This window comes from Neolamprologus multifasciatus, chromosome 8 (genome assembly GCF_963576455.1).
Source record: "Neolamprologus multifasciatus chromosome 8, fNeoMul1.2, whole genome shotgun sequence".
NCBI classification, from domain to species: domain Eukaryota; kingdom Metazoa; phylum Chordata; class Actinopteri; order Cichliformes; family Cichlidae; genus Neolamprologus; species Neolamprologus multifasciatus.
Genome location: NC_140446.1, coordinates 12573931 through 12594450, shown reverse-complemented (window position 1 = coordinate 12594450; position 20520 = coordinate 12573931). Strand labels below are relative to the sequence as shown.

Genomic DNA, 20520 nt, shown 5'->3' with positions numbered 1-20520 from the left:
TTTCCCTCTGAGATTAAGTTACTTTCCACACTGTTTAACACAATATATTACATCCACAGAATATGTTACTACTGTTTATAGCAAACTAAAGCTAAACTAAAAAGTAAAATTAGGTTTAAACAAAAGACAAATTCAAACTAAATTTCTGGGGGAAAAAATGAAACCCAAGCAATAATATAATCTAGTTACAAGACTAAGATAAAATAAAGTCTTTTTCACTTTTGTCACATTTGGCATTCAAACCCTCCCTTTGTATTTGAGCATGTGAGACAGGACACCTTCACATACTGTTGCCTTTGTATTATTATACTTACTTTAAGATTCTTACATATTGACCCTGATTTTAGGGTTTTATAATAATAATTTAAAAAGACCAAACGTGACACTTGAGATAACAAAAACAGAACAAAAACAAAACCAACCAATAAAAAAAACTAAAACGAGGACATCGATTGAAAATGTAATAAATATTAAAACATTTAAAAAGCATTTTTTTATTTAAAAAAAAGTTTTACTAATTATTTAAATAAATAAATATTACAATTTATAAATTTAAATAAATTTAAAATAAATACCTAAAGCAGTGAAATACCTTTAATTTTTTAGAGTTCACGGCTGAAAAAAATCGTTGCCTTGGTCACTTGACCGCGGCTTCTTTTCAACGGCTCTGTAGCTCTTCATCCAATCAAGTGGCCAGGAGCTATCACGTGATTACAAAACCCCGTTCACGTGCGAGTGACTTCCACTAGTAGGTTCTTAGCAGTTTGCACAGGGCTGAACGGGAAAAGGCAGCTTTTCGTTTAAAAGTGACAGATAAACGAGCTCTCCAGTAAATATGCGTGCAGCTCCACATCAGTACGGCTCGACTCTGACGCTCTTCACAGCGCTTTAGATCTGCTACCTACAGGTAAGCTGCTGTTAAGACAGTCAGCCAGACTGTCAGTTGGGTTTGGTTTTTTTTTGGCTCTGGCTGCATGTACAGGCCGTACCAAACGTCTGGAACAACATAGTTGCTATTGCGATATCTTAGGATCGTGCGGAGTATGGGTTGCCATTACTAATATGATGAAAGCGTAGGTATTTTATATTTATCCTGCTTTTCTGCCACTTTTTGCAGCCAGTGCTGCTATAGTGTTGCATCTAGCTAGTTAGCTTCGAACACAGATTGGACTTGTGATTAACTTCTGTTAATCACAAGTCCAACTATATACAGATAGAAAACAAGCTCAGACAGTTGCTGTGGCCAGCTCGCTGCAGTCACATTGGCTTAACATAGAACAACTTTAAGCCTTAGATGCATTAGTCGGTCACAAATGACCCGGTCAGGATGTTTTCTTGCGATATCTAATTAATGACAAGTTGTTTGCATTCCATGTTCCAGCTATTCCTCAAAAACATGTTTTTAATGTCATGCCATTTACATTTTTAAATGGCCTTTTAAACATTTTTACAAAATTGTCATTGTTGTATTACTACACCAAACTTCCATAAGTGATTCAAAAATGATCTGCATTCATTTCCAATGGAATTTTAATGGAATCTTTTGATTCTTATCAACTGTCACTGTCAGGAATATATATTTTCGTGGGCCACTAGAGTATCACCACTTAGGAAGATTATTTTTCACAGCAAGAATTAACAGATGGTATTCATTCATCATTCAGACAGTGTTCATTACCAGTGATTGTGCCACCCTAGATGGTCAACTTGTGGCATTCAGGGGGAGACAAAATTTCCATAGTAGATGCCAAACAAGCCTGAAAATCTTTTGCATTTGTGATGCTGACATCTGCAATATAATATTTGGAATAATTTACATGGTGAAAGAAGTGCAGAAAAAGCTGAGGGAAAACGTTGTCCACGGGTTGTGGAGTAGACTCAGAAACACAAGACACAACTTCACTACAGATGACTTTTTCTCCAGTGTGCCTCTTGCACAGTGTCTACTGGAGACACAATTGTGGGAACTACAATGGGACAAGGCAGACATCTTTCCATCCTTCCTCATCCTGGGAAGTTTACAACACAGAGGTTGGATTCAATGGCAGCCTTACCATAGTTGGCTATGTCAGAAAGAAAAGGGTGACTGTTGTACTCCTCAGCACAATGTATTGTAACAAAGTGTTGGATTAAAATACCAGAAAGGGGAGGGGGAAACATATAATTGATCACATTCTACAACAAGCCAAAGGAAGTATAGACACCATGGACCAGATGGTTGTCACCTACACCTGCAAGTGTGGTGCAAATTGACATTACCATCCTGAATGGCTACACCTTTTTCACAGCTCAGTACCCTGAATTCAAGAACGGAATTATCAATCATCAGTCTTTCTCACTGAGCTCTTAAAGAAGCTTGCCACACCACATATGCGTATTCAACTCAAAGGTTCCCCCCAACTGCAAACCCCAATCACTGAGGCAATAGGAAGGTTTGAGGCCACAATTGGGCCACAGGAAAAAAGCAGGCAACAAGATTTCAGATCCAACCGATGAAGATCTTAAAGTCAGCAGTCGGCGTAGGAAGTGTAATGTACCTGTGTGGAAGGATTATAACCAGAAACGAGTGTTAGAAACTGTGTATTAGTGCCTTGTGTGATCGGTCACTTTCTGGAGGTGGTTCATTGTCTGTCTAGTTATGTCGCTTGTGGGTGCAATGATCACCAGCAGCTTTGGCTGTTGACCCAAATGGGATTTGTTGCACAGACACAATGTCTCAGGTTTAAACTGTTACAGAGTAACTGCTGAGAAGCAGCCTCAACTGAAGTGAGGGTTTTTAAGTAACTCTAGTCTGAGCTTGTAAATCATTCCATTATTGCAACTCATTGCATCAGGTAAACACAACCGAGGACATAGCACGGGTGTTGATAATGTTATCTGCAGTTGAAACGCTGTCTGACTGCTCCCCAATTTTTAGCCATAGCATATATCAGTAATCCCAAGCCATCCAACATGCTTACAGCAACAACAAATGGGACACAAATAGTGGTCAACACTGCACCAGTCTTTCTCTAACATCTGACACAAGGCCATATATAGGAAGCCTTGCCTGGTACATTTTTACTTAATTATCAGAGTATTGTTTTGTTGTAAATAATCACATAAAATTTATGAACTATTAAAAACAAAATGTACACTTTAAACAAGATAGTACAAGTGAAAACTGTCCAGGTGTCATAAGGGGGAGTTGTAAAGTTTGATGGTCAAACTTTAAGGGGGAGTTGTAAAGTTTGATGGTCACAGGTAGATATGTTCTGTGGTGTCTTTTGCAAAACATGCTTCTGTGGTGACAGCATTAGATGGAGAGGGTGTGAAGGATTGTCCAGTACTGATCACAACTTGGACAGTAGCTTCCTTTCTGAGACCTCTGTAAAAGAATCAAGCTCCACACCCACAGTGTTACAGGCCTTGTCGATTGGTTTATTGTTACATTTAAACTTACATTCATTGAGTTCTTTTAACTTTGTTTTTACTTTTTTCTCCTGTTTTCATTTGAACTCTTTCCCCAATAAAGATGGCATTTGACAACCTCCTCTGTACCCTTAATGACGAGTTTAGGCTTCTCAGTATATATCAATAAAAACGTGGTTTGATTTCTATTAGAATGGTTTCCGAATTTTTCTAAGGGTAGCTGCATAGGCAGAAACTACCTTTACCAACTTCTGATGCAAACCCAGTTATTTTGTTCCATAAGAAGCCTGAAATATGACAGAAACTGTGCTGTCCAGTTAAGCTTTCAATGGATAAAAGGTTAACTGTGCTGCTGCTTTTGTATAAGCTAACTCCCTAACTGAGCTATTTGGACTTTGCATATTTATTTTAAGTGAGGTATTCTATTTTATTTCTATTTTTACTTTACAGTCTCAGACACAGATTTTTTTTTTTAAACTGTCTTTCTCTTTCCATCCCTTTCAGTGTTTAGCCAACCCCAATCCAGTGACTTCCCAAGGACTGTGAATCTCTGTGACATCCGCAGGTAACATGTCCATGTTCAGCACAGGCATCCTTGTCCTGACGTCTCCTCTCCACACCCTTCCCTTACGCATTGCTCCGGTGCTCAGCTCAGCTGCTCAGCGAGTCGAGCGCACGCTCTATGTCCACCTCCATCCTGGGTTGAATCTGGGAAGTGGGAGCCAGCCTCGGCCAGTTTTCATTCCACCAGCAGTGGACCTGTCTAATCTCATTACCCGCCTGTACAGTAATGCAGCTGATGTGTGCGGGCACTTGGATGTTTGCGTTTTGCTGACTAATGTTCGCACTCAGTCAGTCGCATGCAGCGGAGCCACGACCCCAAACGGCCCCTTTCCCACACCACAGGCTCTGTCTAATTCACCGGAGGTGGTGCTAACAGACTTTGCTCCCCAGGACCCCGGTCAGACCCATCAGGTCACTCAGTGCTTGCAGAGTTACACCGGCCACTGCTATGCCTGTAGACCCGGGCTGCCTTCAGTGCTGCTTCATCCAGAGCTAATGAAATTGCAGGAGGAGGATGTGCCAGAAGCACAGCAAGAAAAGGCAGAGCCGCTGCAGACTTACAATGACGTGGTGGTAGGAGGGACATTTGATCGACTCCATGGGGCCCACAAGACTCTACTTAGTATCTCTTGCCTGCTGGCCAATAGAAGGTTCCTGATTGGCTTGTGTGACCATGCAATGCTTAAAAGTGAGTAGTTGTGTTTCTGAGACTGACATCTCATATTTCAGTCATATGTTAAAATCCACCTGACATTGTTTTCCTCCTGGTTTCAGAAAAAGTGCTAAAGGAGCTGATCGAGCCTTACTCTGTTCGGGTCCAGAGACTACAGGAGTTCCTCCAAGACATCAAGCCCTCACTGCAGGTGGAGGTTGTGCCTCTTGATGACCCTTTTGGAGTGTCTATAGTTGACCCCCTGCTGGAGTGCATTGTGGTCAGCGAGGAGACTAGAAAGGGTGGGGAGGCTGTGAACAAGAAACGCATTGAGAATGTAAGTCAGGAAATTGCCAGTAAATACTGTCTTGTGTTGAAACTTGAAGATTTTTTTGTAAACAGGTGTGTGTGCGTGTGTAGCATTTGTTTTTTCTTCTACTTTCCGAGTAGCAGATAGCTCTCCATTCCTTCTATTAAAAAAATGCCCACAAAGGCCCTTTTGATACTGCTAAATTATTCAGACATATTTATTAATAGTTCTGGTCAAAAGTTCCATCTCAGCCAGATGTTTTTGGTAGCAATCAGCAAGCTTCAGGCTGGATATTTGACTGGTCCTCTTGGCAGATTCGATACAGTTCATTTAAATTAGTTGGTTTCCTGACACAGGCTCTGCTTCTAAGCGTAGTCAAAAAATAATTTACAATAGGGTTAAAGTCTGGGCTTTGGCAATGACATTTCAGAGGGTTAATGTTAGCCTGCTTTATCTATTCCAAGACCAGTTTTGATGTGATGAAAGGGCAACAAGAGACCTTCCAAGCTTTCATCCACAAATCTCCTTCATAGATCTTCACTGAGTTCTTTGAACTTTCATTATTCAGAGTATGGGTCGGTCCAATGAGTGCCATCAATAGAGTATTATACTGTATTATAGAGGCTATGTCATGTAACGCACTTAACAGGCTTACTACTCAACTCTTGTAAATTCACCTCAAAGTAGGACAGTACATATTAAGGATTTTTACTTGCTTCCATTTTCTGATTTTGTCTCATTTCTACTGCAGGATGTGATATTTCATATTTTGTTCTTTCCACTTTCTAAATCAGGGTCTTCCAGCTCTTGTCCTTCACGAGATCCAGTTGCTCAAGGATGCCCACCACACAGAGATAGAGGAGGAGAAGATCAGCTCCTCCAGTCTGCGTGCTCGTCTCCTGGGGACGCTGCTTACACCACCCAAAGTAGGTTTGTTAGAAGTGTGTATTTTTAGAATTTAGGTGCAAAAACAGCAAGTCCAAACACACTGAGAAAACTTCAGTATAATTGAAGGACCAGTTAGCTGCAGTTATATTAAAACTGTCTCTTATCACCATATTTATTTTATTTTTTTCCAAACTAGGGCATCAATGGGGTTCTGCTCCCATCAAAGGTGTATCACAGGCATGCTACCTTTGATTCAGGTTTTGTTTTTGTTTGTTTTTTTGCAGTGCACAGAAGTGCAAGCCTATAAAAGAACATCTCGTAATCTTTTATTGACTTGGTGAACAAAAGGCGTTATAACTGGACAACGCCCACCAGTGTTGGTTGAGCTCATTCCTATTACATGAAGTTCCTTTTGAAAGAAGTTCAGCTTTCAGTCACGACTAGTAAAAGTTGTGAGACTGTGCTCTGAAGCGTCTTTTTAATCACTCAAAGAAGCAGAATTAAACCCAACTGGCTGGTGAAGAACAGTGTGACAGGGTCAACCTTTTAACTGTTGTAGCAGGAATTGAGTGATATGGGTGGGAAAATCTGTGGATATTACACAAAGCATCTTTTAAAGTATTTTGTGGGTATCATTAATGTTTTATACTGAAGGTGACACGTTCACACATTTATTTATTGTTATTTATTTATTATTTATTGTATTTTATTGACAGTTAGAAATGAGCAGTGAAACATATTATGTTCATATTATGTTTATGAAATTGTATCATCAAGCTCACAAATGAGTGCATTTGGTTTTCCTTATTCATCTCTGGTATTATAGATTATTTTTTTCAGTGGTGAGAGTATAACTTGTTTTAGGAGCTGATTTTATCTCATTTTATTTGCACATTCTAAACCCTTCATTTCCTGTCTCCTCTATCCCAGGACAACACCCACCTTCCTCCTCTTCCATATGTGATTGGTCTGACAGGGGGCAGCGGCAGTGGAAAGAGCGCTATCGCTAAGCAGCTAGAGGCCCTTGGTGCAGTTTGGATTGACTGCGACAAACTAGGCCATGAGGTGTACCAACCTGATGCAGCGGCCTACCACAGAGTGCTCGAAGAATTTGGTTCAGGTAGGTGTGTTGTCTTCGTAGCGCTTGTTAAAAAGAACACAGCATCCACGATGCCTTGCGAGCTACTGCTCCAAACATTTTATTGACACCATTCAAAACCTCTGACACCACAGACCAGTCTTCTTTTATGTGCTCCCCTGGAGGCATTCATGAGCTTTCTTAAATACAGCGCCCCCTGCTGGTAAACCTTATCATTACATGAACACCTACATATCACCACCATATATCACACCTTCACTTGAGGGTATCTTAGTGGAAGGGTCAGACTGTAGTGTTTGTGATACTTCACACAGTTGATCTGTTCTTGATTGGAAAAAAAAAAGACAATAAGACTTTGTGTTTTTGCTTTCATTTTACTGATTGCTATAATGCACACACTGTAGTCAGCAAAGGTCAGAGTCATGATGTCACTGATTTGATTTTGATGAAAGCTGACTCCTGATTTTTTTTATATTTATTTATTTATTTATTTTTAGCTTGCATTGGTGACCACTGATGAGCTCTCTCACGATCACTTTTTGATTGATGAGCGTTTTGAATCCTGTTCAGTTTTTTGTTAACACTGGTATGTAGTGAGTCACACAACTGGCAGCAAGTTATTGAACTTGTTTTGCGTTCAGAGGAGAATGACCAGAGTGCTGTCATGTCAATATGGACTCTGCACAACACAAGAATTTAGTATACTGACATTCAACAAGATGTTTTCCTGTCAGTGTTAAACTGTATGTTGTGTAAAACTGTGCAATAATAAGTGTCTTTTCCACTTTTAGATCTTCTAAATGAAGATAAAACCATCAACAGGCGTGCTTTAGGAAGAAAAGTCTTTGGAAATCAGGTAGTATGGATAATATTTATTTATTGGATAATATTTCAGCACTTTGCAGAATTGCAGGTAAAATGTCAGGTTTCTCTCAGAAACTTACCAGAGATTTTTTTTTTTTTTCGTTTGTTTTTTCCCCAACAGGAGCGATTAAAAGCCCTAACAGACATTGTGTGGCCTGAAATTGCACTTATAGTGCAAAAGAGAATCAACCAAGCCAGAGACGAAGGTATAGTATGAAATTAAATGTAATAACTGGCAACTAAACATTGTTGCCATGCATTCATTTCTTAAATATAAATGCATTTAGGGGGCATTTTACTTTTTTTGGTAGTTCATCAGATATATACAGAATATGTCAGCAATCATATAATTGGCCTTGCAAATATGATGCTGTTTTTTCGTCTGTTAATTTTTAACAGTTTTAGTTGTGATTAATTCAACTGAGTGACAATAGGACTTTTTAGTAATCAGTAAATCCTGACAAGTTACATCTGCACTGTAAGGATTTGTGGAAAGATTGTGTACTTGTTCAAATATTTAAGCTTCGTAAATTCTTAAACAAGTGAACTTGTGAGTGAGTAAAAACTTAATTTTGAAACTCGGTAAATGGCTGAAATAGCTGAGTGTAGTGAACATTTAAAGCGGGGAAGCATATTTCTCCTTCCTGTTGTGTTGTAGTTTCTAAAGTTAATGTGATTCTTTGCTCTTTGCAGATAAGCATGTGTGTGTGGTGGATGCAGCAGTTCTTCTGGAGGCCAAATGGCAAAACTTGGTCCACGAGGTCTGGGTCACCATCATCCCAGAGGAGGAGGTAATCAAATTGTCCTCTGCAAAGTTTTCTTTGCAGTTCGTCACATCCGTTTTTTTTTTGTTGCTGTTGTTTCTATAACTCCTACAAGTCCTAAAGCCAAATTTTTAATTGAATGTAAATATTTTTTTATTGTGTAAGGCCTGTTTTAAAAAAACAAAACTGATATACTGTTTTCTTTAATATATCCACTGGGGGGCGCCAAAGTATAATTTGAAAACTCCACCTAACACGTCTCCCCCCTTCTCTTAATTCCCATCTTTTCTCAGGCGGTGTTGAGGATAACCGAGCGGGATGGGGTGACCACAGAAGATGCACTTCGCAGGCTGCAGAGCCAGTGGTCCAACAGCAAACAAGTAGAGCATGCTAATGTGGTACTCAGCACACTGTGGGAGCCAGAGGTCACTCGGATGCAGGTTAAACACACCTTATCCTTTCAGCATGAAGTCCACGTGACTGCTTTATGAGAAAAACAGATTTTGCATTCATTTTTACTCCTCTTCTCATTTAAAAGGTGCTGAAAGCTTGGAATCTTCTTCAGAAGAGAATTCAGCAGAAGCATGAAGGACATTAGAATCATATTCGGGGTCGCTACGTCACATCAGCTGTGACTTTGTAAGCATGTGCCAGGCCAGAGACATGTGGACAAATGGTCCTCGTAAGGAATACGCTGCCTTAGAAAGGAGTGTGGGTGGTCACAGGGAAAACCCAAGAAGCTCCCTCACTTCTTTGACCAAGACTCAGTGCCTGATTGAGTATCCACAGGTTTTTAAACTCTAGTTTTATTTCAGTGATGCTTACTTTAAAGATCTAAAGACTCCACAAACATCCCTAACAGACGGCTTCTGGAATTTTTAGTCTAAAATTCCTGTTTGGGATTATTATCGAACACTTGTTGTGTTAGGTGTGATCTTAACTGATGGCCTCTTTTCATCCCAAATTTTATTTTATTTTTTTAAATTGACCGGCATGGTTTACCGATACACTGACTGCAATCTTGCATTAGTCTTTCTCAGCAAAAAAAATTTGGGGCACTTCAGCTGACACTTTGCAGGATTTGTCCACTTTCTATTAATTATTTTTATTTTGTTTCCTTTTTTTCTTTAAAGAACAAAGAAACACAAGGGGAAATTAGTTAATGATACCATGTAACTGTAACTGTTTTCTCTGTCCATGTTATTAAATTATTCATCTTTGAGGTTTTGTATATTTAGGAATTTTTGTCAATCTGAAGAGCAATTATATTTAGTGAAATAAATACAATGGGCACTATAAACATTTCTAATGATATAAACCTGAATGACTGCTATGCAGACTGATGAAGGAGGACATCTGAAATGCATAGGACTACACATTTGGTCTCAGTGGGGGAAGCAAGGTTAGAAAAGCTTGTTTCAGCCATTTTTTCACCCTTAAGCCTCCAGGAAGCAGCAAAGTTGACATTTTAATAATAACTAACAGCTGTAAATGTGCATATACATTAAAAAATAAATACTTTGCTGTTTTAGCAACACTACATATTACATGGCTTGTTCTGTGATGTCAGAGAAAATGTATATTTTAATTTAGTTTTAAATGTCTTTACTTTTTTGACTGCTATATAAATTTGCACAAAACATTAAATGAAATGTTATCAACCCATAACAAATCTCTCAATTTTCAAGGTGTAGGTTTTAAAGCTCTTGCCACACACAGACGCTTGCATCAATACCAATTAGACAACATTTAAGCTAGCTGCCGAATGCTGCACAGATTCCCACTGACAGATCTGGCATAGATAAAGGTTATCTACAGGGTGTACTGTCGGTTGCACGTTTTCGCATCTGTAGGTCAGTAACTACCTGATGATTGTTGCTTTGGCAAGGTGTTGCTTTTGCTTCCAATGTAAGGGGAGGTATTGTGGCGCACATTGTCATTTTGGGCAGACCACTGCCATTGGGGAGTGCCAGGAGGAAGGTGTGTTGGTCTGCAAGAATATTTTGGGTAGGTAGTATGAGTAAAAGTAGCTACATGAAAGCCAAGACCAACATTTTCCTATCAGAACATTGGTTTGTAACATAATCGACGCTTATCACTTCGTCTGTCGAACACTTTAATGGTGGATAATCAATGCATACATCCTTTAAATGTGAAAAACTTACATTCATGAATTATTTTAGAACATTTCTGAAAAAGTCTGCTTTTAAAATCTTCAGTGTTTAATACATTTTAAACATCTGAATATTGTTTAAATGTACACGTTTTTATGTGATTACAGTCACAGGAGAAAGACAAACATAACCTATCAGTACAACACCTTGTGCATTAGTAGCTGAACACATAAATACAGATTTTCTGAGTGCACTACTAACTACTTTGGCATCTGTACTAACCTTATCCAGCAGACAAGGTAACACACGTGTATTTGCGTTGAAATTACGTGAAATCAGGAGGTCGTGACTGTCCATTCATATACCGACAAGACAAAAATTCAGCTTGGTCCTTTTTGCAATGAAGAAAAGTTGTTACGGTCGCACTTTCAGTTTGGCAGAGCACATTGCTTCCCCCAGTTTGTTTCTGGCCTTGCATACATACACCCCAGAGTCAGAAAACTTCAAATCAGCCAGAACCAGAGAACAGAGCCCCTCTCCATGATGCTCTATGGTCGCTCTGCGAGATTCAGGCACCGGCTTCTCATCGTGAAGCCATTTCACCTCTGGCTGCGGATATCCTAGGATTAGAAAAATGTATAATTGCACCAAAAGAATACAAAACAAGACAAAAGATCCTCAAATACAGAGAGCAGATTAATTTATTGTTTGTGCTAATGACTTGTGATGACAGGAATTTTTCTAATAATTGAGAAATGTACATGTTTAAAAATAAATGACTAAATATATTGATTGTAGGCCTATGTTGTTCTTTGTACGTGTGTTAATCTGTATCTCTACCATTGATAACACATGTCAGCTGAGCAGCTGCTCCTACAGGGAGGGTAACGTCCTTCAGGGCCTGTTGGAAATGAGGCTCAATCTGGAGCTGGTTATCCAGCGACTGGATGGCCTCCTCTGCCTCTTGGCTCCAGCTTGGCTCTACATGAGAGTGCGGATGATGACGATGAATAACAAGGAAACAAGGCTTTACTGATCATAAGAGGCTAAACTTGAAGTGACAGTCTGAAACAGCGACTCATCTGTCACATCCATGTAGATCTAGGACATGGGAGGCTATTGTGTGTATGTGTGTGTCCCTTTATCCAGTTTACCCTCTGAGGAGTTGCCAGCAGAGACTGGGCTGCTGGTGAGGTTAGCCATTCGCTTTAGGGCCAAAACAGCCTTGCCAGTTTTCTAGAAGTTTAAAAGGAAAAATAGAATTGGTTGACCAAACCTTTTGAAAACATGCATTGAGATTATTGAGGACTGATAGGAGTACTTAAAAAAATACAAAAACGGAAAAAAGAAAAACAGGTACCTTCCACTTGTGCTTGGCCAGAAAATGCCTCATCTTCTCCTTATTGAGGGACTTGGTGGGCCTGCGGTTTAGAGGGGTGAAAGAGGCCATCCAGCTATGGGCAAGCGCCTCGGCACATGACAGCCTGCATCTAGAGTCGAAGCGGATGGAGATAAAGGAGCAAGTGTATGTGGTTGCTGAAATGTCTGTGATATTCATATTCATAACTTGGTCAGACGGTTTAGTAGTACTTAATTTATTGAACTACAAATGGATGTTTCTGATGGGGAAAGGCAAAGGCATTCAAACCTCCGGTCCTTTTGCAGCAAGGAACTGATAAAGTCTTTAGCTTGGTCAGAGATGTCCTCAAAACTCTCTGGGTCAAACTCGTAGCTGGCAGCAGTGACGAAAGCAAGAGTCTCAGCATCGCTGTTTCCCTGGAAGGGTGATTCTCCACTGAGTCTAGACAAGGATAAACATTATGAAAGCAAATAAGCTTCCACAGAAATTACACATCCTCATTTGAGGCTCCATTACCCAAAAATGGTATTATATTGGTGCACCCCCTTCTGCCTGCAGAGCTTCCCTAATTCTTTGAGGCATACATTCAACAAGGTGCTGGAAATATTCCTCAGATTTTGGTCCATATTGACTTGACAGCATCACAGAGTTTCTGTAGATTTGTTGGCTGCACATCCGTGATGTAACTTTACTCTTCCAACACAAGGTGCTCTATTGAATTGAGATCTGGTGGCTAAGGAGGCCGTTTGAGTACAATGAGTTCATCGTCTTGCTCAAGGAACCAGTTTAAGGTGATTTGTGCTTATTCAGGGTGTGAAGGATGAACATCTGAAGTAATGAGTAGACTGTGATGTGCAGTTGGTATGAAGGCGCCCTCCACACTATCACAGCACCAGCCTGATGTATTGATACAAGGCAGGATGGATCAATACTTTCATGTGGTTTACTATCATATGAATGTTGCAGTAAAAAATAAGATTGCATCAGGCAATGTTTTTCTAATTTTTTGGTGACACTGTGCAAATTTTACTTCAGGTTTTTTTGCACTTAGCTGGTAGGAATGGTACTCAGTGTTGTTTTCTGGCACTGTAGCTCATCTGCTTCAAGGCAGATACATTCATATCGTTTTTCCATTCATTCTTGTTAGGGCTCATACCAAGGAAGCAACAGTAGATGGCTCACTGATGCCACTAGACTCAATTGTAGAAGAATGTATAACGGCACCAGGATGCCAGGAACATGTGTACATTGTCCCTTTGAAATAAATTTAACTGACACAAACATAAAATCGGTGTTCTGCGTCCAAGTCTGTTATTGTGGTTCACTGCAGTTTTACTTACAAGATGAAGCAGATAACTCCAATGCTCCACATATCAGTTTCCAGGCCCACAGGCTCATAGCTGATAACCTCAGGGGCCACAAACTCCGGCGTGCCATGCATCACCATCAGCGACTTACCCTCCTCTAAAGAAGACAAGAGTTTTTCAGAATGTCACTCTCAAACTTATCTTACGATTAGAAGATGACCTGCTCTACCTCCTGAGCTACATCGACAGAGCTGCAGATGATATTTGTTTCTTTTAACTTATTTACAGAAGGCTCTGATCACTTCTAAACAGACCACCCACTCTGGAGCTGCTGCATCTGGAGAAAAACGCTGAAATTTCCCGCATGAATTCGCTCCACATGCCTTGATACCTTTACTGAGTTAAAGTAGCAGCTCAGCAATTATCTATTTAAAGACCTGTAGGGATGTGACATGCATTGTAGATCTCTAGGAATTTAGACACTCCTTGATGTTATCTTCATGCATTACATTGGTTGTGTTATTCTTCTTGCGTTTTCAAACTCAAACATGGCAAAGTTCAAGAGGTTGAAAGCATACGAAGATTGAAACATCTGGTCTGGTCTTTAGCACTATGTGCAATATGTGTCTTAAGAGTATAAACAAGGCCTTCCCCTTTTGAACTGTGCACTGATAATGATATACCAACCAGTTGTGCAAGTTTTCTTTTCTTTTCTGTACCTAGTAGGACATTTCAAAATCTGGTATCAAACTCACCCAGTTCAGTAGCCAGACCAAAGTCGATGATTTTGATGCGGGTACCAGTTGTATCCACACAGACGATGTTCTCTGGTTTGAGGTCCAGATGAATGATATTCTGTTTGTGAACATACTGCATGCCCTCCAGGATCTGCTGCATGTAGCGGGCACTGGTGGGCTCTGTGTGCTCAAAGTTTTCATCCACGATGCGTTCAAAGAGCTCTCCACCTGCGATGCTAGGCATGCAAATAACCATTCAGGGGCATGCAATGGTATGTGACCATCAAATTTGAACCTCTCGTGTAAATACCTTCTACCACCACGAATCCCCTAGTGATATCTTTAAATGGAGTGTACCCACTACAAAAGAAAGGTTTGCTTTTACTAAACTAAGATGACTTACTACTCCATGACCATGACCATCTCTGAACGACTATCATATGCAGCCAGACACTGCACGAGTTTTGGATGGTGAAGCTTGTTCATTAGTTCAATCTCTTTGCGAGCCGCTTTCCTGTCTTTCATGGTCCGAGCTCTGTAGAACTTCCCCGCACACTCCTGACCCGTCTCTTTTTGGGTTATCCGGTACACATCACCAAATTTTCCTCTGGAAATGTGAACATTTAAAACAAAAACAGTAAGGGAGGATTCTAATTCCTCAAGACTGAAAGTTTTAGATATGAATGCACAGTTAGAGATGCTTACACTCCCAGCTTCTCATGCACATTGTAGTGGTCCCTGACTTTATTTTGGGTGTCAGGGGTCACGATGACGTATGACTCAGGCTCCGCTTTCCTTTGCTCTTTTAACACAAATAAAAGAAATGACAAAAAAGACATCTCACAACCGGTACCAACAAAATACTACTTAGGAAATAAAAACAAAATCAAATTCTGCTAAAAAATCATGCAGATATTGTACTCACTGGCAGTTGCCATCTTGACACAACCAGACTCCTGACTCGGTTCGCTGATTCCTGCAGAGTTATAAGCCCTGATTCGGAAGCGGTAACGTCCCAGAGGCTCCAGTCCTGACTGGACGTGGTAGGATGTGTTCTTACAACGACTTAATTCAGTCCAGCTCTCAGATTTGTCCGAGCCCTCCTTACAGACTTCCAAGATGTACCCCAAAATTGTCGTGCCGCCGTCGTAGCTGGGGCCAGACCAGGACAGAACCAGGGACTGAGTGGATAGCTGGGAAACAACAGGCTGGGATGCTGGCGGATTGGGTCGGTCTGAGGAGAAATTTAACATTTTCGAGAAATTGCCAATATCCAAAGTCTCTCTGTGGGCATTCGTGTCAAGGAATTTATCTCACCTACAACACTGAGGGAGATGGTGTGCTGAGCAGAGCCTGCTCTGTTGCGTACAATGACTGTGTAGAAGCCTGCGTCCTTTGGATCAACATGAAAGATCTGCACGCTGCTATGATTTGACGTGGTCCTGACTGACATCCGCTGTCCTCCGAATATAGCCTGGAGTCAGAGACGGGCAGAAGTGTTAAGACAGTTAAGACAAAGGTAAAATTATGGATAAAATGTTAAAAAACAAAACAACCAGTCTAACATTCTTACCTTATCCCTGTTGTAAATCCAGCAGGAAGCTACAGGGAGAGAGCTGGACTTGAATTCACAGCGCAGTAGGGCGTGCTCAGCTACTCGAACCTCCACCTGCTCTGGTGGGTCTACAAACTCCACAGGAGGCCCTGAAGAAAAGCAGAGCTAGTTTGTGTCCAAGAAAAAAAATAATAAAGCCTGAGCTAAGTGCTGTTCAGTACATAATGTGGTTCCTACCTTTACTGGTTGGTACCTGGTTTTGAAGACTGATTTCTCTAAAATCTGTGGAGATTGAGGAAGTAGATTGGATTTACAGGTGTGCTATCATGTGAGAATTTTAAAAAGGAACTAACCAATGGCAGTGAAGCAGTCATGTTTGGTTGAACTGGCAAACAAGATTTTTTGTATAGTTGTAAATAAGCACATGCCAGAAATGGGATAGACTGCAACGGTTCTTACTTACAGCCTGCTTAAAACTGAAATTTAAAAACCAAACACACAACATTTTGTTTGTTTTGTCGGCATGCATGTTTCCTCTTCCCTGCCCTCTATTATCATGAGCATATTTGCTATAAATTTGCATTATTTTCACAGGATTAATAGCATTCATGGCAGGAATAAAAGCAGAACAATTGGTAATTTTAATGCGTGTGTAACATTAAAAAGATTTTAAGGAAGTTAAACAAGTGGTCATCATTGAGCCTACCATTGTCCCTTTCTTCTCTGCTTTGCCTTGCCCCTGAAACTGGGAACAATTCAGCGTTTTCGTGTGACACAGCCTTGAATGTGACCTCACTGCGCAGCTCACGGTTGATTGTTCCGGGAATTTCCTTTGTTGCTGTTTCATTGTTAACAGAGTGAATCAGGCTCACTGTAAACAGATAATTTCTATGCTGCTGTGTTGATTATTAGTGGCTTTACTGGACTTGATGTTACCTGTGACATGTAACAGAGCAGTGCTCGACTGTTTTCCTGCAGGATTCTCAGCTATGCAGGTGTACCTCCCGGCATTTTTAGGTGAGCACCGGGTCAGGCTCAGACATGCAGCACCATTTTCGAAGGTGTTACTCAAACGCAGTTTCTCACCTAAACATGAACGAGTATGGTTATATTACAGTTGTACTGAAATGCTTGAACTAATTATTATATAACTGCTTTAGTTAACAGACCTCATAGTATTATGTTATCTCAACAGACCTCTCTGCTTTCAGACTGCTGGCTTCCATGTGGGTCTTAGAGTTTCCAAAAGTAGAATGGGAGCCAGAGACACATTTAGGAGACAAACTCCCACTCTACTACTCTACCGTGTTGATAAAACTTACAGTTAGAGCTGGATCAGGTGACTCCAAATTACCCTTTACTTATGCCAAGAGATGGTTTTCTTCTCCACACAATTCACTCCCCACATGTTTATGTACCACTGTTCTTCTATCTGACCATCCCTCTCTGTTTTGGGTGATATTTGAAATAAATGTTGTATTTTCCTTTCTTAATATTTCTAGCCACTCTGTAGACTCTTCTTCAGGGCCTAAAACACTTTCGCTTTTTATGTCTGCTGGTGTTTTCTTAGATTTTGGGGGGATTTACCAGAAATTCCAGACAAACCACTTTAGTGAAATGCACGGCTGTTATATGAGTCATGCAGTACTGCGAAAAAGTGTCAAGCCACCCCTAGTTTCTTTATATTTTGCTTCCAAGAAGCTGGATTTTCTTGAAATTCTTTTCTAGAGTGATCTTGTGCAATAGTTCTCCAGGCTTCCTGAAGGTCTTTCAAATCTTTTACTTACTTGCTTTTCTGACATGAGACATTACTGAGTCAGTCAAGTCCTTGCACCTGACCATTTTCAAAAGAATAGAAAAGAAGAAATAGAAATGGCAGTTCTACACAACTATCCATCTCATATGAAAAGGATGTTACAAATCAGGTTCTCGGGGGAAAAAACTCCAGCAAAGCCCCGGCACAGGACCGAAGAGGGCATCTCGCCTTTGATCCATCTAGTGTTCACTAATGTCTCATCAGACATGGTCTCAGTGGAAGTGTGGCTGTCAAGAAGCCAAATTGTGAAGTTACACAAATTACACAAGAAATGGACACAAAATCAAGAAATCTTATGTAGTGATGAATCCAAATTTGAAATGTTTGGTTCAAAGCATGGTCAGTATGTATGGAGATAAGAAGAGAGATACAACTGTGAGTGTCTACAGCATGGTTGAGGCTCTGCTGTGGCTGCATTTCAGCCAGCAGTGGTGAAAATCCTGTCAAAATTGATGGAATAATGTATGCAGAAATGTACCATCAGATTTTGATCCATCATGCAATATCGTCTAGAATGCACCTGATTGGCGACAACTTCATTTTTTGGCGTGACAATGATCCCAAATGCACTGCCAAGCAAACATGCCCATGATGGCCCACACAGGGCCCCAAGGTTTGCTGTGTGAAAGCATATCTGAATAGAAAACACACAATGGAACCCTATTCATCATAGATCATCAGTCTATCAGTCTCCCCAGAGCCTGGACCTCAACATTATTGTAGCAGTGTGGGATCATCTTAACAGAGAACAGAACAAAAGGCAGCCAACATCCAAAGAAGAGCTTTGAATGTCCTTCAGCAAGCCTGGAAAACTATTCCTGAAGACTGCTTAAAGCTATAACAAGAATGCTGTGTTAAAGAATAAAAGTGAAAACTTTCCCCTTACATACTGTATACTGTATGTTTGCATGTTTCACTAAATCACTGCACCTATTTCGAGGGGTGGCTCAATACTTTCCACAGAACAGCAGTATATAAAGTCAATAATTATCAATCAGCAATCAATTCAAAAGGCTGATCACGCAGTATTTTGTGCGTTTCCAGTGTTTGTACCAATGTTGTATAAAAATACAGTAAATTCCTGCATTCCGGATTACAGTAAATAACTGTAATTTATATAGTAAGATTACTGTAAAAGTTACAATAACCTGGACTTGAATAAAGTACAACATCTCCTACATGTAATCAGTCACTTACCATTGTATAGCCAGGAAATGCTCATCGGTTGGCTCCCTGTGATAACACCTTTAAAGGCAGCATCACTTCCTGCACAGACAGTACAATCTCTGAGTGGCTCTTCAAAGCGAGGTGCTTCCAAACTCTGAACTTGTGCCTGTTTGGCATCTTTACAAAGAAAAAGGTGAAAGACAAAGGGTTTAGTTTTCACATATTTTTGCTTGTCACTGACCCAATCAGAACAGGGCATCTTATCAAACCCTAAATCACTGCCTCATGTTGTGTGTGTGTGTGTGTGTTGCCAAAAATGTATTTGAAGATCACTATCTTCCACTGAGTCTCAGTTCATCTGCTGTTTGAGTAATAAACACATGTTACAGCTGTGAGGGGTGGGGAATTTGATGTTGTGTTTTTTTTATTTAAAAATGTGTGTTTGCAGTTGTTTATTTTGGTGTTGGAATGTCCAGCAGAGTGGGAAATGGGAGGCTGCCAGTGGATGGAGGACTGCCATCAGACTGTGTGTGTGAGCGTACATTAGGGGGATGAGGGGAGGGGGTGGCGGGCTGTCTATACAGTTTACAAAGTAGAGCTTCTTCCTGTCCTTTGCAGCGCTCTGTGACAGTTAAAACACAGACAAAAGGGGTGCACCCGGTGAGACATGTTCTATTTTTTAGTTCAAATGCACTAAAGTTAACATTTCACATCTTTTTCAAGGCCTTACCTGATGCAGATGAAAATCTCAGTTTGTTGCTTCCCACCAACTTCCTCTTAATGTTACCCAGTCCATTCTCTTTCTGCTGCTTCGGTTGAGGCTTGAGGGCAAATCGTAAGGTGGACACAAAAGTCTTCGGTGCCTTCCCATCTTGGTCCATCTTTGATTTCAGATGATAGCAAGTCAGCAGCTGTAGATCAGGCACTCATCTGTTAGGCCTCCTCTTCTTCTCTTAGTTGCAGTTAGGCTCGCCCCATCTAGAATCCTCGTGTGAATCTGATGTGTTGCATGCTCACCCTGTCTGCATTCGCACGTCCTTTGAGATGCAAACAGGAGGAGCCTCTGCTTTCCTCTGAAATCACTGCCTCCCCCTCTGCCCCAAAGTTCACGGGAAAAAGGTCAGTTTTATCAGACGGATAATTAGAAGCACACATGTCCAGCCCCCACTGACCCTCTGCACCGAGAACAGAAGGAAAGACAGAAACACATGTGACAGAAAACAAAGGAGACACTAAGAGAGGTTAGGAAATGTGTGGGAGGAAGAAAACACTCAAGCTGAAGAGAAAAAGAACGCAATAAGGTGAGGATTAAAAGCAACACACACCAAAGGAGAGTAAAAAAACACTTACTTGCATGAATATAAATAGTATTTCTTCTCAAACCATGAGTATAGTTCCCACAGTCAGCTTCCTTGAGCCATTTTACTCACTTATATTTCCCCGCGGAGACACACCTCCAGAGCCCCCCGCAGGAATCAAGAAGAGCCAGTACGACAGCTTTTTCTACTGTGCATTCACTCAGGTGAGCAGCACACAACACTGAGACATGTCACTGAAGTGAATCTCTGTAACTGTGGGTTTGTGGGGTTGACTTTCTTTTACAGAAAGTAGAGACGGGTGACCATGTGACCACACTGAGCACCACTTGTAAATGAGACACCTTTAATTCTATATGGGAAAGCTGCTGGCTGGGTGTGTCTCCAAGGTGTGCTTTCATGTCTCTATTGTTGAACAGCTGCTAGCCATAGACTGGCTTTCTCTCGTCTACCTTATGTGAAGCTCGTTTAAATGCCCTGGCTGGGCTTTCTTTTCTTTCTGATACTACTCTGAAAGTGTATCTTGTTATTGAGGGTACTAACCTATACTTCTGTTTAATTTAAAATTCTGTAACCAAAAATGATTCATTTTATAG

At 40.7% G+C, this 20520-nt stretch overlaps 2 protein-coding genes across 4 annotated transcripts; one reads left to right on the top strand and one right to left on the bottom strand.

Annotated features, from left to right (window-relative positions):
* Positions 1 to 711: 711 nt before the first annotated feature.
* coasy (CoA synthase) lies at positions 712 to 10224 on the top strand. The gene is made up of 10 exons (XM_085170577.1): positions 712 to 907; positions 3916 to 4663; positions 4750 to 4964; positions 5732 to 5863; positions 6756 to 6945; positions 7716 to 7780; positions 7910 to 7994; positions 8482 to 8579; positions 8846 to 8992; positions 9091 to 10224. The coding sequence occupies exons 2-10, from the start codon at positions 3982 to 3984 to the stop codon at positions 9148 to 9150; spliced, it is 1674 nt and encodes a 557-aa protein (XP_085026703.1). The 5' UTR covers positions 712 to 907; positions 3916 to 3981; the 3' UTR covers positions 9151 to 10224.
* On the bottom strand, positions 9392 to 20156 carry LOC146512617 (myosin light chain kinase, smooth muscle-like). 3 transcript variants are annotated; one of them, XM_085170574.1, is made up of 18 exons: positions 19959 to 20156; positions 19339 to 19783; positions 18639 to 18785; positions 16562 to 16711; positions 16332 to 16463; positions 15863 to 15907; positions 15644 to 15774; positions 15388 to 15544; positions 14996 to 15304; positions 14776 to 14872; positions 14474 to 14677; positions 14089 to 14306; positions 13367 to 13490; positions 12315 to 12467; positions 12027 to 12156; positions 11821 to 11902; positions 11507 to 11647; positions 9392 to 11286 (listed from the first exon to the last, which is right to left on the bottom strand). In XM_085170574.1, exons 2-18 carry the CDS (start codon positions 19487 to 19489, stop codon positions 11081 to 11083), a joined length of 2577 nt encoding a protein of 858 aa, XP_085026700.1. In that variant the 5' UTR covers positions 19490 to 19783; positions 19959 to 20156; the 3' UTR covers positions 9392 to 11080. The 3 variants fall into 3 exon arrangements, with proteins under 3 accessions (XP_085026700.1, XP_085026702.1, XP_085026699.1); XM_085170576.1 differs by having other exon boundaries at positions 19339 to 19702; XM_085170573.1 differs by having other exon boundaries at positions 19339 to 20156.
* Positions 20157 to 20520: the final 364 nt, after the last annotated feature.

Coding starts and splice junctions, on each gene's coding strand:
- LOC146512617 (XM_085170573.1), bottom strand. CDS start 19,489: ATGGACCAAGATGGGAAGGCACCGAAGACTTTTGTGTCCACCTTACGA. Junction 15,545..15,643: donor GGATTTACAACAGGGATAAG/GTAAGAATGTTA, acceptor CTCTGACTCCAG/GCTATATTCGGAGGACAGCG. Junction 11,287..11,506: donor GCTGACATGTGTTATCAATG/GTAGAGATACAG, acceptor TTCTAATCCTAG/GATATCCGCAGCCAGAGGTG.
- coasy (XM_085170577.1), top strand. CDS start 3,982: ATGTCCATGTTCAGCACAGGCATCCTTGTCCTGACGTCTCCTCTCCAC. Junction 4,965..5,731: donor ACAAGAAACGCATTGAGAAT/GTAAGTCAGGAA, acceptor TTTCTAAATCAG/GGTCTTCCAGCTCTTGTCCT. Junction 5,864..6,755: donor CGCTGCTTACACCACCCAAA/GTAGGTTTGTTA, acceptor CCTCTATCCCAG/GACAACACCCACCTTCCTCC.